This window comes from Orcinus orca, chromosome 12 (genome assembly GCF_937001465.1).
Source record: "Orcinus orca chromosome 12, mOrcOrc1.1, whole genome shotgun sequence".
Classification (NCBI taxonomy): Eukaryota; Metazoa; Chordata; class Mammalia; order Artiodactyla; family Delphinidae; genus Orcinus; species Orcinus orca.
The window spans coordinates 26147633-26166162 of record NC_064570.1 but is presented as its reverse complement, the minus strand read 5'-3'; the positions used below and the strand labels follow the sequence as shown (position 1 = coordinate 26166162).

Below are 18530 nucleotides of genomic sequence, written 5' to 3'. Positions count from 1 at the left end.
CTTACTTTAGAAACGCTGCACTTTCTAGCTCCGGTTCCCTCAAAGCCCACTCTTTCAGGAAGTTCGATTTTTAAAGCGCAGACATCGCCTCCTTCCCTGGGGTGCTCTGTTGAAAGGCTACAGGTCTGTGCGGCCACGGCTTGGGTGGCGGGAACCTGCGACGTGCCGGCGGGTGCAATGCGAAAGGTCACTGTCACCGACCGTAAGTTACCAGCTGTGGGGACCGCTCGGAGCGACCACCGTCAACCTTCCTCTACCTCGCCCGCAACGAAAAGTGTGAAACGCGGAGCGCGCGAACTTGACCCTGAAGCCGGCCCACGCGAGGCAGCGGCGAGTTTCTCCCTGGGACTCCAGGGCTCCCGGCGCTGACCCGCGCTCCTCCCGCTCTGCGCTCTTGAAAGCGAAACCCGGGGGCTGGAGGGCCTAAACCAGCCGGAACTGGGCGGTCGTCGCGGCCCCGGCGCTACCCTCCTACCTGCCCGTCCCGTCGGCGCGGCCACCAGCAGCAGCAGCAGCGGCAGAGCCGGGAGGCCGGGTGCCGGGGCCCCTATGGCAGCCGTCTTCGCTGGGGGTCGGGGGGCGCACATGGGCGGCGGGGCCGGGTCACATCTCCGCGGGCGGCCGGTAGTGTCAGACGCCCCCTCGGGCCGCGGGCGGTGGGAGCGCGGCCTCCCCTCGGCGCCCCGGGCCCCAGCTCCCACTGCGCGCCGCGCTCGGGTCGGCGGGGCGGCCGGGGAGGCGGAGTCGCGTCCCGCCGCAGCCCGGGCCGGACGCCAGGGAGAGGGGAGGGCCCGCGACTTCTAGTCCCAGCTCCTCAGGCTCGCAGCTCTGACAATCTGAGACTCTCCACCGCCGCGACCAACGAGATTACTACTGCAGGGAAAACCTCCCTCCAGTAAAGGGAGCGTGAGCCACGCACACTGAAGAGTGATTCTGGTCTTCGGGCCTGATGGTCATTTCTGTAAAACTTTTGAAATGTCCGAGTTCAGTGCCGGAGGAAGAATGGATATTTATTTCTCCACACACTGTCAGTCACTCTGCCATCCATTGTATTTGATTCCATTGATTCCATTTAATCCTCGTCATCTGCAATTAGGCATTGTCCCATTTTACAGATGAGGAAAGGGACACTCAGAAAGTTGGGGCGTCGGCCTGAACTCCCACAAGCCTGTGAGCAGTGACGCCCGGATTTCCACACAGGCTTGATTCTAGGTCCCATGCTCTTCATAATGGGAGGGCGGGGCTGAAATTAAGAAATGTGCTGAAGAGTCACAGATATAGAAAACAAATTTATGATTCGCAAAGGGGAAAGGGAGTAGGGGAAGGGTAAATTAGGAGTTTGGGATTAGCAGATACAAACTACTGTATATAAAATAAACAACAAGGTCCTACTGTATAGCACAGGGAACTGTATTCAATATCTTGTAATAACCTATATTATATCTCTCTATATCTATCTGTCTATCTGAATCACTTTGTTGTACACCAGAAACTAACACAACAATGTAAATCAACTCTGACTTCAGTTAAAAAAAAATGTATTGAGGGCTTCCCTGGTGGCGCAGTGGTTGAGAGTCCACCTGCCGATGCAGGGGACGGGTTCGTGCCCCGGTCTGGGGGGATCCCACATGCCGCGGAGTGGCTGGACCCATGAGCCATGGCCGCTGAGCCTGCACGTCCGGAGCCTGTGCTCCGCAACGGGAGAGGCCACAACAGTGAGAGGCCCGCACATGGAAGCAACCTAAGTGTCCATCAACAGAAGAATGGATAAAGAAGATGTGGCACATATATACAATGGAATATTACTCAGCCATAAAAAGAAATGAAATTGAGTTATTTGTAGTTAGGTGGATGGACCTAGAGTCTGTCATACAGACTGAAGTAAGTCTGAAAGAGAAAAACATGTACTGTATGCTAACACATATATATGGAATCTAAAAAAAAAAAATGTTCTGAAGAACCTAGGGGCAGGATAGGAATAAAGACGCAGATGTAGAGAGTGGACTTGAGGACACGGGGAGGGGGAAAGGTAAGCTGGGACGAAGTGAGAGAGTGGCATGGACATATATACACTACCAAATGTAAAATCGATAGCTAGTGGGAAGCAGCTGCATAGCACAGGGAGAGCAGCTCGGTGCTTTGTGACCACCTAGAAGGGTAGGATAGGGAGGGAGGATGGGAGGCAGACGCAAGAGGGAGGAGATATGGGGATATATGTATATGTATAGCTGATTCACTTTTTTATAAAGCAGAAACTAACACACCATTGTAAAACAATTATACTCCAATAAAGATGTTAAATAAAATAAAATAAAACCATATGTGGTAAAGGACTGTTTCCCTCCCCCCAGCAAAAAAAAAAAAAAGAAAATGAAGCCAATACATTTGAGGGGTGAACTGTAAAATAACACATATATTAAGATGTATACTTATTAATTTATGAAAATGCAGCATGGGTGTGATTTCCTTAGCATAAGTTACTCTGTAAGGGAGAAGAGATGTCCATTCTTGGATACTCAGCTGTGGACAGGGCAGGCTCAGAATGTACTAAGGTGATTGCTCCAGAAGTAAACCTGAAGATTAGAGGACAGGTGGCAGTTAGAGGGAGAGAGCTGGCAAGATAAAGCTCTCTGAAAAGTATTGGGGGTGGGGACAAATTCGAGAAAAGGAGAGTTCTGGGAAAATAATAAGCATCTGGTACTTAGAGGATTTCTATGAGCCTTTTAGTCCACTCTGCCATTCTCTGTGGCTGTTTGGGGCCACTAGCAATTTTTGTCATGCTGTCTGCTTAAATCAAATTATATCCAATATTTAAAATCCTATGGCATCCTATCTCATCAAATCTTCCTCCAACTCTTCAGTTTTTGTTTTGAAAAGTGGTTCATGCATTTTAAAAAATTTTGTAATTGTGAAGCCTAATATGTACACAGAAAAATGCACAAAGGTAGTTGTTCCAACTCAATGAGTTATCATGGAGTGAAAGCATTCGTAAGCACCACTCAAGTCAAGAAATAGGACAATTCTAACCTGACAGAGTCACCTCTCCTAGTCTTTCTCTTCTCCCCCAAATCACTCAGGGTGTATTCTATTGTATTTGGCTTGTCTCACTCAACATTAGGCTATTAGGTTATCCATGTTGTTGCCTGTAGCTGTTGTGCCATGCTGTGAAGTTATTCATTGCATGACTATGCCACAATTTATTTATGCATTCTATTTTTGATGACATTTAAATTGTTTCTGGTTTGAAGCTATTAAAAGTGCTGCTTTGAACATTCTTGTACGTGTCTCTTGCTTATGTGCACATATTCCTGCCAGATACACACCCAGAAGTGTAATTGCTGGATCATAAGACATACCTAATTTCAACCTCAGTAACTTAAATAATGCCAAACCTGATTTCTGAAGTACTTGTAACAATCTACACCCCTATCAGCTGTAATGAGAGTTCTTTTTCCACATTCTTGCTAATATTTGGTATTTTCAGGCTTTATAATTGTAGCCATTTTAGAAGATATGTAGAATTATCTCATTGTGGTTTTCATTTGCATTTTTCTGATGATTAATGATGTTAAGAACTTTTTCATAAGTTATTAGCCATTTGGATAATGGATAATTTATCAGCCTTTTGGATAATACATAATTAGCTCTTGTATCATGGATCTGCTCAAGTTCTTGCCTATTTTTTTCTATACGATCGTGTCTTTTATTTTATTTTTAATTGGTTTGAAGGAATTTGTTACATCTTCTGAATATGAGGCCTTTCCCAGTTATATATGTTGCAAATATTTTCCTTCTTGTTGTGGCTTGTCTTTCCAGTCTCTTCAGACAGTAATAAAAGAAGTTCTTAAATGTAATCAAGTCTAATTTACCAATTATTTCTTTTATGGTCATTGCTTTTTTGTGTTCTGTTTAAAAAATGTTATCCTAGCCTAAGGTCATGAAGATATTCTTCTAAGTTATCTCCTGAAAGCTTTATTATTTTATTTTTCACATTTCAAATTATGATCCACCTGGAATTGATTTTATATATGATGTAAAGTAAGGGTTCAAGTTTTATTTTTTATGTGAGTCCAACTGACCCAGCACTATTTACTGAAAAGTTATCCTTTCCTTACAGCTCTTCATAAACTGTCTTTCATGAAGGGGTCTGTTTATAACCATCCTCTGTTCTGTTGATCTATTTGTCTATTCCTACGCTAATACCACACTATTTTAATCATCTTTTTGCTGGCAAACAAGTCCTTCTACTTTGTTCTTATTCGAGTACCTTGGCTATTTTTTTCCCTTTGCATTTCCATATAAATTTTAGAATCACTTGCAAATTCCCACAAAACAACTTGGCTGAGACTTTTTTAAAAAATGCTTTTTATTGTCATACATAAAATAAGGTGCATAAAGTCCAGTAATCTTAAATCTTTCATGTATACACAACCATGTTACCAACTACAGAACAAAATATAGAATATTTCCAGGACTCTGCAAAATTTCCACATGCTCCAATCAATATCCCTCCAACACAGGCAATCACTATTGTGGCTTCCATTACCATTTGATTACTTTTTAATCTTCTTGCCCTTCCTACTAATGGAACCAGATAGCATGTATTCTTTTGCATCTGGCTTCTTTTGTTCCACATAATGTCTTTGAGGCTTATTTATGTTATAACATGTATTAGTAGTTTTTCTTTTTTATTGCTAGGATGTTCCATGATACATTTTTTATTTTACTTATTTATTTTTTTTGCAGTACGCGGGCCTCTCACTGTTGTGGCCTCTCCCGTTGCGGAGCACAGGCTCCGGACGCGCAGGCTCAGCGGCCATGGCTCACGGGCCCAGCCGCTCCGCGGCATGTGGAATCTTCCCGGACCAGGGCACGAACCCGTGTCCCCTGCATCGGCAGGCGGACTCTCAACCACTGCGCCACCAGGGAAGCCCTAGTTTTTATTTATGTACTTCTGTACAGAAAATTTGCAAAGGTAGTACAGAGAATTTCAGCATACTCCTCATCGCATTACATTACCATGGTAAATTTTCAAAACTAAGAAAGCTACATTGGCATGTTACCTTTGAGTAAACTCCAGACTTTATTTGGATTTCTCTGTTTTTTCCATTTTTGTTCCAGGACCCAATCCAGGGTACCACATTGCTTGCGACAGCCATGGCTCAGTCTCCTCTGGTCTGTGATAGTTTCTCAATATTTCCATGTGTTCATGAACTAGACTGTCTTAAGGAATATTGGCCAGGGATCCTGTAGATTGAAAAAATATCTATGAATAATTTAAAAATACCAATATGAGTCTAGCAAGTTTTCTAGACATAAATTCAATATCCAAAAAGCAATTGCACATCTGTACACCAACATTAAACAGGTCGAAAATTAAATAAAATATTGTTTATAATAGTATGAAAGATACCTAGTATGTGAGAAACCTCTATAAGAAAATGTATGAAATTCCAATCAATGACATTGAAGAATAATTTTTTTTTTGGTGGGGAGATATGAATTGTAGTTATGGATTGAGGACTCAATATCTGTTAAAATTAGGTCATATATTCAATGACCACAGATTCAAATCTAATCTAAATTTTAACAGACCTTTGTGAAACTTAACAAGGGGATTATAAAATTTGTGTGGAATTGCAAAGGTCCAGAAATAAAGACTTTTTTTTTTAAAGTTCAGATGGAAGGACTTTCCCTTCCACATATCAAGCCTTATTGTAAAGTTACAGCAAGGAAAGGTGGTAAACTAAAAGATCAATGAAACAGTATACAGGCATACCTCAAAGATTTTGCAGGTTTGGTTCTAGACGACCACAATAAAGTGATTATCACAATAAAGCTAGTCCGCGAATTCTTTTTGTCTCCCAGTGCATATAAAGGTTATGTTTACACTACACTATAGTCTATTTAGTGTGCAACAGCATTATGTCTAAAAAAAACTATGTACATACCTTAAATAATACTTTATTGCTGAAAAATGCTAACCATCATCTGAGCCTTCAGCGAGTCATAATATTTTTGCTGGTGGAGGGTGTGGTCTCAATCTTGATGGCTGTTGGCTGATCAGACGGCTGCTGAAGGCTGGGATGGCTGTGACAATTTCTTAAAATAAGACTACAGTGAAGTTTGCTGCATCGATTGACTCTTCCTTTCAAGAATGATTTCTCTGTAGCATACAATGCTGTATGATAAAGTTTTACCCACAGTAGAACAGTGGTCAGTGGAGCAGTCAGAACACACACAACATTTATCGATTAAGTCTTATATGGGTGCAGCTCTTGGCACCCCAAAACAATTAGAGTAATAACATCACACATCACTGATCACGGATCACCATAACAAATATAATAATGAAGAAGCAGTTTGATATTGCTAGGATTACCAAAATTTGACACAGAGACAAGAAGTGAGCAGCTACTGTTGGAAAAGTGGCACCAATAGACTTGCTCGAAGCAGGGTTGCCACAAGCCTTCAATGTTTAAAAAATGCACTGTTTTCAAAGCACAATAAAGTGAAGTTTAATAAAACGAGGTATACCTGTATAAAGTCCAGCATTTATAGACATTTGTTGGCGACATTTTACAGATATTTTAGAAGAGTGGGATTTCAGTGAATGGTTCTGGGAACATAGGGTATTTATCTTATTTTACACCACATGAAAAACAACTTGAGGTGCATTGAAGAGCTGTTTTAGATTAAATGATGTCCTTTCCCCCTGAAATTTATATGCTGAGGTCCCGACCCCCAGTTCTTCAGAAAGAGACCGGATTTGGAAATAGGGTTGTTGCAGATGTAATTAGTTAAGATGAGGTCATATTGGAGTAGGATGGACCTCTAATTAAATATGACTGGTGTCCCTATAAAAAGGAGAAATTTGGATGCAAACATGTACGCAGGGAGAATTCCATGTGAACAGAAAGGCAGAGACTGGGTCATGCATCTACAAGCCAAGCAACACTGAAGATTGCAGGTAGACCATCAGAAGCTATGGAAGAAGCATGGACCAGATTCCCCCTCACAGGTGTCAGAAGGAGCAAACTTTGCCGACATGTTGATTTCAGACTTCCAGCCTCCAAAACTGTGAGACATTTAAGCCACTTTTCTTAAGGCAGCCTTAGCAAACCAATCCAAAAACTAAACGTAAATGTAAAACCAGAAAGATTTTGGGTGTGACCCTTGGGTAAGAAAGCATTTCTTAAGTATAAAAAGCATTAACCATAAATAAAAAGATTGGAAAGTTTGACTACATTAAAATTAAGAATTTCTGCTCATCAGAAGACACTGAAAGAGACACTTAAGAGACAAGCTGCAAACTGAAAGACTGTATGTGCATCATATATAACATGTATTATGCAGAACATTATATTATGTATACATATATTTTGGATATATATGTGTGTGTATATATATATATATATATACACACATACACACATTTTTTTTCTGGATATTAAGCAACTTTAATTTCAAAGAACTTTTTTTCTATTGAAGTATAGTTGATTTACAATGTTTTGTTAGTTTCTAGTGTACAGCAAAGTGATTCATGTATAAGTATGAATTTTATATATATAATATAAATATATTCTTTTTCTTTTTCTTTTCCATTATGGTTTATTACAAGGCAGTGAATATAGCTCCCTGTGCTATACAGTAGGATCTTGTTGTTTATTTATTTTATATATAATAATTTGTATCTACTAATCCCAATCTCTTAATTTATCCCTCCCCCATCCTCTTTCCCCTTTGGTAATTATAGTTTGTTTTCTATGTTTGTGAGTCTGTTTTCATTTTGTAAATAAGTTTGTTTGTATCATAATTTAGATTCTACGTATATCTGATGTCATATGATATTTGTCTCAAAGAACATTTTTATCTAAGGGATTTGTAATGTGTTTTTGGTCATCTTTTCTATTTTGAGAACTACTATGGAAAATGGAAACAGTACTCCTAACAGAAACTGGCTTCTGGAAGGGTTTATAAAAAGCCATAGTAGTTACTTCAGCCACTACCGTAAAGCATGGTGGTAATAAAGAAGATGAAAATCCTTGCAAATGCTGAATGACCTTGGCATTCATGATCATCAAAAAAGGTCTCGGGCTTCCCTGGTGGCGCAGTGGTTGAGAGTCTGCCTGCCGATGCAGGGGACACGGGTTCGTGCCCCGGTCCGGGAAGATCCCACATGCCGCAGAGCGGCTGGGCCCGTGAGCCATGGCCACTGAGCCTACGCGTCCGGAGCCTGTGCTCCGCAACAGGAGAGGCCACAACAGTGAGAGGCCTGCGTAACGCAAAAAAAAAAAAAAAAAAAAAAAAAAATTCTCAATGCAACAACTGTTGGTATAATAATTCAGTTGGTAGTTGCACCTGCCAGGCATGCTAATTAGCCAGCATATGTGAAAAGAAACTAACGATTCCTCTTTTCTGGTATGGAAAGACAAAAGCACAACATTAATAATCCTCTTCGGTCCAAATCCAGAGTAGTCTGGCTTTACTTGGTTGTAGCATAGTACCCTCTGCTGGGTAATTTAAGGAATTTAAGTCTGAAAACTTTTGAAAATGCTAGGTTAGCACAGAGGTCATTTCAGAGTTTTTATTTGAAAAGAGCCTAGAATAGCCAAGATAAATCTTGGAGAAGAACAAAACTGAGCAACTTACACAAAGACATCAAGACTTACTATAACGCTACACATTGATAAATTAGAATTCGTTAAAAGTAACAACTGCTGTTTATCAAAAAACACCATTAAGAGAATGAAAGAATAAGAACAGAGCAGAAGATATTTGCAATACATATGTATGACAAAAGAATGCAGAAAATATGAATAACTCCCACAAATTGATGAGAAAAAGACAGACAACCCACTACAAAACTGGGCAAAAGTTTTAACACGTACTTCACAAAAGAAGATATCAAAATAAACAATAGGCTTCTCAACAGCACAGGTTATCAGGGAAATGCAAATTAAAACTACAATGAGATACGAATACACTCCTACTATGATGGTTAAAATGCCAAGTGTGGGTAAGGAGTTGGAGCAACTAGAACTCTCATGTATTTCTAGGGGGAGAGTTAAACGGTAAAGATACTTTGAATAACTCCATGGACAGACTCATGGACAGGTGACCTGTGCAGATGCTCAGGGCCCATAACTTAGAAGGGCTGTATGCATGGTTTGATGCCTTGCTGTCGACATTTTGAAATTCTTGCTGATTTTTTTTTTTTTTTTTTTTTCGGTACTCGGGCCTCTCACTGCTGTGGCCTCTCCCGTTGCGGAGCACAGGCTCTGGACGCGCAGGCTCAGCGGCCATGGCTCACGGGCCCAGCCGCTCCGCGGCATGTGGGATCCTCCCGGACCAGGGCACGAACCCGTGTCTCCTGTATCGGCAGGCGGACTCTCAACCACTGCGCCACCAGGAAAGCCCCAAATTCTTGCTGATTTTAAACTTTTTTTTGTAAGTGAAGACTTGCAAGACTGCGGAGCATACACCTGAGCAGGAAAGGAAGTGCAGTTTGTGTGTCTGTGCTGTTCCTTTGTACCCCAGTCATGGATAGCATTCACTGTATCCATGGGCACAGTATTCTAGTGGAACCCCAATGCCTGGAAGTTCAATGAAATTCAAAGGAATGCAAGGTAAGTGGGGGACACTGACAGCCCTGAGAAGCCCCATTTCTGCTTGAACCAGAACTTGCATTGAACAGAAAGAACCCAATGATGTTTTAAGAAACACACAAAAACCCAAAGAATTCTATCATAGCCTTTCTTACTCATGTTACTTCCCTGCATTAACCAAACGCGTATGCTAACAGTGATAACGTGGAAGGAAAGGAAAGATAGGACCACCTATAGTTTTTTTTTTTGATCCTACTTTCTCACCAGTAAGCTGAGGGTAGAAAGTGTTGACATAATGGGCATGTACAAAGAGAAGACACAAAAATATTTAACTTAGTTCCATGCAGCATTTTCACTGTTCTCTTAAGAAAGAAATACATATGCATATACAAACTATGAAAAATGAATTGTGTAATTTCAGTGATCCTGCATACAGGTTAAATGCTTTAATATTTGCATATAAAACAGCCATTGCACAATATTCATTCATATTCATTCATTAAAAAGGTGAAATTTATGCTAAAATTTAAACATTTAAGTTTTTTTACTTACAGGACATTAAATAGAAAATAAAAGGACACCATGACAAGTTGAGAGAGACTTGAGGAAAAGGAAAAAGTTTTATATTTTAGTATCTTTAATAGCATGTTTCCCCACTTTTTGAATAAGGAGCTTTTCATTTTCATTTTGCATTGGGCTTGCAAATTAGGTAGTTGGCCCAGTTTCTGAATCAGTGACTTTAATCCTGGATAGAAACTCAACAAAAATGAATGCTTATTTTCACCCAAAGACACGTACAGAAATGTTAATAATAAATTTATTCATACTAACCCCACCCAAACAAGAAATTATCGCGAAGTTTGTCAATAGTAGAACATATAAACTGTAGCATATTCATATAATGGAATATTAGACAACAATGAAAGCAGATAGATTACAGCTACATGCAGCCACATGAATGAATCTCACAGGTGGAATGTTGAACGAAAGAACCCAGGTGCAAAAAGAGTACGTACTACGTGATTTCATGTATAAGAAGTTCAAAAAACTGGCTAAATATATGGTGACAGAAATCAAAATACTGGTTATCTTTTGGAGGTTAGAAGGAGGGGGACAAAAGAGACACTTCTGAGGAGCTGGGAATGTTTTATACCTTGATCTCAGTGGAGGTTAAACTTACACATATGTCAAAACTCATATGTAAAAATTAAACAAGCTGCACCCTTAAAGGTATGTGTAAATTATATCTCAAAAAGAGGAAACAAAAAGAAAAAAGTTATCTTTCCCGAAGTAGCTTTATCAAATACCATAATGAATGTAAAACCCTTTCTTCACTCTGTGTGTGTGTGTGTGTGTGTGTGTGTGTGTGTGTAAAACACCCTAGCTACCCCTGGGAGCACTGGGAGGTCTGGGCATGTTGTGTATGGGGACAGAATGAAACATCTGACTATCCACGTTCCTGACTCACTGCCTTTACTCTGAAACAAATTGATTATAAATAGTGGCATTTTGTGGCAAATTGATTATAAATAGTGGCATTTTGTGGCAAATTGATTATAAATAGTGGCATTTTGTGGCAAATTGATTATGAATAGTGGCATTTTAGTGGCATATGACACTATTTTACTTTGGGTCTGAATTCCTAATTCAAAGATTGGCTGTAATTAACTCTTGCACTCTCCCGTATAAAATATGAAAGCTGAGTTTAGGCTTATAGGTTCTTTTCATCTTTAAAAATAGATTTAAACTGCTTTCATATATAATTATTTTTATTTCAACACTGACATCATATTTCATTTTCTCTAGCAGCTGGATTTTGCACAGCAGTTCTTCTTATCATTGGCCTTTCTCTATGTTTGGAAGGCTCTCCTCTGATATATGCATGATCTGACCCTTCAATTCAGGTTTCTGCTCAAATGTCCTCAGAGAGACCTTGTACGGTCACCATCCAAGATAGCAGCAATTCTCTTGTCAAAATCTATGCCCTTGTTTCATTTTTCTTTTTAGCATTTACCATGACCGGACATTATGGGATGTCTCTGTGTGTGTGTGTACATTACTGTCTTCCCCAGGAGGGTAAGGATTCCTCTTGTACTCACTGCTTGGCACCTAGTAGGTGCACAATAAACATTTGTTGAATGAATGACAAAGCTTACTTTCAACACCAGGAAAAAATGTAATTTTGGAATTTTACGTTTTCTCAGTTGTTGATCATTAACATTTATTCAATTTTATGATACAATTTAAGACATTGCAGCTGTAGGGAGAGATGAGTGCTTATCCTGAAAGTAAAAAAAAAAACCAGGAGAAGATGTAGAAGGATAAATATTATTGGTAGAACCTGGTTGATCTGAAATCAGAATCTTCCTGGCGTCTCACAGGGTTCACAGGCTTGGAAGGCCAAAAGCGGAAGTCAGCACCTGGAGTAGAGTGAGTCCCCGTCCCTCCCAATCAGTGTGCACCACACATCAGAAATGCAGCCGGCCGGCCACTGGATGTCACTGTTTCCCACGCTACCGAGTCTGGGTGTCCGGCTGGTCTCTCTACGCATGAATATGCAATGTCCTAGTTTACAACCCTGACAGAGGGCACAGACTCACCTGTAAAGGCCTCTTCAATATGGGATCACTTACTTCTCTTACATAAAATTTATTTTCGGTTCTGAGCAGCACAGAAAGGTTCAGAAGAGATATGTGATCTCAAGTGCCGCTCTCAGCTATAGTCTCAGCCTGAAAACAGTGCTCGGGGGAAGCAACACAGCTGCCAGAAGGAACCCAGCTGCCGTTTATCTTTTAGTCAAGAGTCAAGACTCTTCTACAGACCCAAGCTTGGACATGAGGACTGGAAATCATTTGGGTTTCATAGCTGGTTCAGATTACATTCAAAGATAACACTAAAATTCTTCCATTAAAAAAAGAAACAGGAAATGAAAAACAAGGCTTAGTGACCAGTTTATATCAAAACATGACAGTTGCTCCCTCTTCGAAAGACTAGTGCAAGGTTCCAGTTTGACTTAGAAGTACATCTTCAGCCAGTTCCATTAAGATTTTTAACCCACAGGCATGACCTGCTTGCTTTCCATACTTACACAGCCATATAAGTAGAATAAAGTAGGCAAGTTGCTACGGGCTCCTTACCCATTGCTTCCCTCCTGCCCCCTTTGAGCCTATGCTCGCTCACTTTTATTCATATCAAGGTAGGAATATAGGAACTTGTTACACTTCCATTAGGAATGTTTCCTCTTAAACTCATTTATTCAACTATTAAACAAATATTTATTGAGTACCACCTTCTAAGTACTAGGCACTATTTTAGGAGCTGGGGACACAACAGTTACACAACAGATAAAATTCCTGTTACAGTGGAGCCCACATTCTAGTGTTCAAACAGAGATTAAAATCTTAAGCTAAAGGGAGATCACACAATTGTTTCTATAGATGTCAACCAAGTAAGTGGAGGTGCATCTGTTCTTCTCATCACCGAGAAGGTGGTTTGATAGCTCACTGAGTAAAAAAGGTTCTACTGATTGCCACCACATCCCTGTATAGGCCACTCCAACGGCCTCTGAGAGCCTGCTTTCTTCATATCCATTTTTGCTCTCTCCAATCTGTTCACATAGCCAAAGAGATTTTTTTAAAAGCAAATCTTATAGTAAGAGAGAAAAACAAATCTGACTCCATGTTGGCTCTGTTTATTTAACTTATCCTATTGCTTTTGCTACAAGTTGATCACTAAAGGGATGTTGCCTAGAGCTTAAAGTAGACATAATGGCCCATCTCCAGGAGCCCTGCCTCCTATGCCTGAGCATTAAGCTAAAATATCTTTGTTTAGATCACAGAAAACATGCTGACCAAGCCCACCTGTGAATGGCTCCAGGAAAGAAGAAATTAACACATCCCCTCCAGAGTCTGGCAAGAAACAGGAAATATTTGCAACACCTTATCACCTTTTTTTTTTTTTTTTTTTTTTTTACTATACCTCCTCACCTCCTCCTCTTTGTTCTATAAAAGAAACTAGCATCCAAACCCAGGCAAGATGGTTCTTTGGGACACTAGTCCGCCATCTTCTCAGTCTGCTGGCTTTCCAAATTAAGTCGCTGTTCCTTGCCCCAGCACGTTGTCTCTCAATTTATTGGCTTCTGTCGTGCATACGAACTTGGATTCAGTAATATTATCTTTTAGCTTTCTTGCTTCAAACCCTTCAATGATTTATCACTGCTCTTAAGATGACAACAAGGTCTTTACCACGGCTGAGACTTATCCCCTGCCTATTCCTCTAGGCTCACCAGGCGCCATTCTTCCCCTTGTTGCATTTCCACTCTCTAGAGATTCATTTCCCAGTTCTTCTCATTGCCAGGCACTTTTGTGCATCAGAGCTTCTGTAGATGCTGTTTCTTTTGGCTGGAAGTCTCTTTGGTAACCATCCCTCATTCCCTGTCTCACACACACACACACACACACACACACACACACACACACTCACCCTTAAGTTTGGCTTGAACTCCAATCACTTCTGCAGTGAAGTCAGTCCCACTGGATTAATCAGGTTTTCCCTATTCCATAGTCCTGATAACGATGCTGTCCATGGTACCTCTCAGATGCCTGAGCCTGTGCACTGCCCTGCATGTTATCCCATTCAGTTCACCACCACTGGACATTTTGACAATTGACTGCTACAATGTACCAGGTTATCAGTTCTCCACGTATGACTCTTTGTAGGGTCCTCATTACCAGCCGGCCAGCAGGCCACCTATCTCCCAAATCCCAAGTTAGAGTCTTATTCTTAGGACCATTTCTGTAACCAACTGTCTTTGGTTGGGTCCCCCGGGAACAGCTCCGAAATGGAGATTTATGGGTAGTGGTTAATTGGTTAGAACTCCAAGGATTAATAAGGCTAAGGAAGCAAGGGAAGCAGTGTTGGTGGAGTGAGGTTAAACTTTGGTGTAGTAGCTGCAACAGGGGTTTCAGCCAATCCCATGAGGAGCTCTGGATCTGGGAGGGGTTATCCTAATTGAGGGAAGAGGCTGATGGGCCTTGTAACCTTGCATCCATCAGTCACTTGGTTCCAACTGCTCCAGGAGAGGGGAGCACAACCTTGTGTAAGGCAGCTCTGTTTAGCCAAGGGCAGTTCCCTGGGAGGGACTCAGCTGTGACAACCAACACTTCTGGCAGCTGGAAAAGAAACGCCTCAGTCTGAAGTGGGGATGCGAGTGGTGTGGAATAGCATCCCTTACGGCAACCCAGCCAGGTTTTCATACGGTGGGGTTCAAGAAATTATCGATGGATTATTTTCTCTCTATTAAAACATGAACCTGCTACCCTGACCCTACTTTGCTACTTGCTCTGCTCTCAGATTTAATCTTTGTTGACTCATTATCTCTGCCTTTTATTCTTCCAAACCTAAAACACACGTTCCCTTGGCAGAAAAAAACTTGACTAGAAAGCTTACTATCTATCAGGCACTGTGCTGGGTATGCCCTTTTTCAAACACTAACCTTTATTTCTGTTCTCTTCCAAAATTTGTTGAACACTGAATTCTACCTCTTTGTTTTACCTTTTTATTTCTGAGATGTTCATAAAATTGTTCTGAAGCTCTCTTTCTAAATGAAGACTTATAGTGATCGTGTGTGCGCTAATTGCAGTGATAAAATGAAAACTAGACAAAACCCGAAAAAAGTTATTTCCACAGTAGTATTTAACTATATTATGAGTTATTTTATTGTTTTTTAAGTTGCTAAAATGGATTCATCCTTATTATTTAACATTAACTTCGAAAGGCAAGAGCTTTTAATAACTGTCTTATAAATTTATACATGCATATGTTATCTGTAAATTTCTGCAAACAGTAATTGCAAACAAGAATGGATTTTTAAAAGAATCATTTCACAGCTCTCCACAAGCCCCCTAAATCCTATATTGTGTGCTTTATAATTCTTTTTTGTGTGTGTGTGCTACGTGGGCCTCTCACTGTTGTGGCCTCTCCCGTTGCGGAGCACAGGCTCCAGACGCGCAGGCTCAGCGGCCATGGCTCACAGGCCCAGCCGCTCCGCAGCATGTGGGATCTTCCCGGACCGGGGCACGAACCTGTGTCCCCTGCATTGGAAGGCGGACTCTCAACCACTGCACCACCAAGGAAGCCCTGTAATTCTTAATGAGATATTTATTTCTAGTCTCTTGAAGCCCCAACTATATAGTAAAAAATGAAATAAATGTCACTTAGATTGCCATGATATTCTTTTATCTGTTTGACCTAATGATCTCTACAAACCTTAGATTATTATATTTTCATCTTAGAATCTTCTCACTGTTTTGACCTTTTTCCTCATATGGTTTTAGCTATCCCAATATTCATTCTAGAGAGATTAGCACAATACTAGAAGTAAAACAGACTGTATTCTAGAATGAGTTTTAGTTTTCTTATATGTGAAACAGAATTAATGTTAGTATATTTTGCTGTGAGAGGGATTAAGAAAATCTATGTAGAAGTGCACTGAAAGCAGTAAGATGTTTTAAAAATAAAAACATTTTTACTAAAAAGAGAAAAATATAGGAAGAAAGAAACATGAAAGACATTCATTGGCTGTGCACTGTGTTCCAGGTGCTTAATATAGGTTATTTCACAACTGTGCTGTGAGGTAGGTATTGTTATCCCTGTTTTAAGGATGAAGACACTGAGGCAGAAAGAGGTTAAATAACCTCTTAATGCCACTGGCTCGAAAGTGTCTGAGTCACGATTCACACCTAGCCTTTTGGATATTCCAAGCTGTGCCTTCTTTTCACTGCACCAAAGCTGACTCTCAATTAATTGTGTATAATCCATGGAGATTAGTTTACTACAGTCCACCCTCAGTATACATGGGGTGATTGGTTCAGGACCCTCGTGGATACCAAAATCACGATGCTCAAGTCCCTTATATAAAATGGTGTGGTATTTGCATATAACCTATGCACATCCTCTGTATATTTTAAGTCATCTCTAGATTACTTATAATACCTAATACAATGTACATGCTACATAAAGAGTTGCCAGTGCATGGCAAATTCAAGTTTTGCTTTTTGGAAATTTCTGGAATTTTTTCCCAAATATTTTCCATCAGCAGTTGGTTGAATCCCTGGATTTGGAAATTGTGGATATGAAGAGCCAACGGTATTGTGCATTTTTCCATTTATTCTCCCTCCTATCTCTTTCCTTGTCATCTCTGGTAGTGTCCCCTGGAATCTTAGGGAGGCAATGGATTATAATTAAAACTTGTTTTTTGGCAGTTCAGTTTATCTTGTTTCCCATGTTTGTTTTAGATGAAGAAATCTGAACTTGAAAATACGTGCTATCACTGTGAGTTGTGTGTATTTTTATATATCTAATTTTAATCCTTAAAAGGAAGAAATTGCTTTCAGGATGCATCTCACAGGTCACTTCCAGAAGGTCAGGAGGTGCAAATGAACTGAGCTGTTGATTCAGCTGAGGTAATATTGATGAGCACATGCTTGCCTGTGGTTCTATAATGTGGTTCATCTCCGTAAAATTCCAAGCTTTATGGGTTTGAAAGCATTAGCTCATGTTTTAGGAACATTCCACATAGATTATTATAATTCTTGGTGTGCTGCCTGACCATCTGCTTACCTACAGGAATTACAATCAAATAGAATGGCCCCATTCAAATCTAGCTCAGAAAAGAAATATGAGAATACCTGAGTCTTTTTCTGTTTTGTTGAAGCAGCACAATTTTTTTACACTCTGCCAATCACAATAATAAAAGTACAATAATTTGTGACTTTTCTTGCTTCAGGGTGATTAGAGTAAGAACATAGTTATCTTTCCTCCCTCCTGTGGTTCTGTGAGAATGTATCAGTGATCTCGTGCAGCATGCCTGCAAGTTAATCATACTTAAATTCTTGCTGCCTTGCATCCTGTCAGGACTTCTCCTCAATTTCAGTTTGCAGATTTAGCTAAATCACAGCAGAAAATATATGGCAGCTCTATTGGGTCACCTAGTCATGGTCTGAATGAAAGAGAGGGAAAGTGTGAAGCAGAATGACTAGATTCCCTTTATTAAACCAGACACATTATAGATAAAGTATTATTTTCATATTATTGATGAGGAAACTGAGGCTCAAAAGTATTGGTGTACCTAGTTTAAGATCTCACAGCTAGAGATTTGGTGTGGGTAAGAGGGGAACTGGAATTCAAACCCAGACGGTCTGGCTCTGAGTCTATCCTCTGAACCATTAAGCAGCATCTCCATAAATGGACCTCCAATATGTCAAAAGCCAACTTCTCACCATCCTGTTTTGTTTTCACCTGCAGGCACCTTCAGCTAGGATGTCATGTGACAGGTAATTTATACTAAGCCCAGATACACTGAAAATAAAGTCTTGCAGTCAGAACGGCCATCATCAAAAAATCTACAAACAATAAATGCTGGAGAGGGTGTGGAGAAAATGGAACCCTCTTGCACTGTTGGTGAGAATGTAAATTGATACAGCCACTGTGGAGAACAGTATGGAGGTTCCTTAAACAACTAAAAAGAGAATTACCATATGACCCTGCAATCTCATTACTGGGCATATACCCAGAGAAAACCATAATTGAAAAAGACACATGCACCCCAATGTTCATTGCAGCACTGTTTACAATAACCAGGTCATGGAAGCAAGCTAAATGCCCATCAACAGATAAATGTATAAAGCAGTTGTGGTACATATATACAATGGAATATTACTCAGCCATAAAAAGGAATGAAATTGAGTCATTTGTTGAGACATGGATGGATCTAGAGACTGTCACACAGAGTGAAGTAAGTCAGAAAGAGAAAAACAAATATTGTATATTAACGCATGTATGTGGAACCTAGAAAAATAGTACAGATGAACCATTTTGCATGGCAGAAATTGAGACACAGATGTAGAGAACAAACGTATGGAC

At 40.3% G+C, this 18530-nt stretch overlaps 1 protein-coding gene across 6 annotated transcripts in view; it reads right to left on the bottom strand.

Moving 5' to 3' along the window:
- The window catches only part of IL20RA (interleukin 20 receptor subunit alpha), a 55447-nt gene extending 54359 nt beyond the window's left edge, over positions 1-1088 (bottom strand). For 5 of the 6 annotated variants that reach the window (XR_007470659.1, XR_007470658.1, XR_007470660.1 and 2 more), the window contains exon 1: positions 476-1088. Coding sequence is in view for 3 of the 6 variants with exons in the window: in XM_049695585.1 (XP_049551542.1) it covers positions 476-587 (112 nt within the window). In the remaining 3 variants the exon portion in view is untranslated. The remainder of the gene's footprint in view (positions 1-475) is intronic. The other variant, XM_004263779.3, reaches the window with a different exon arrangement.
- Positions 1089-18530: the final 17442 nt, after the last annotated feature.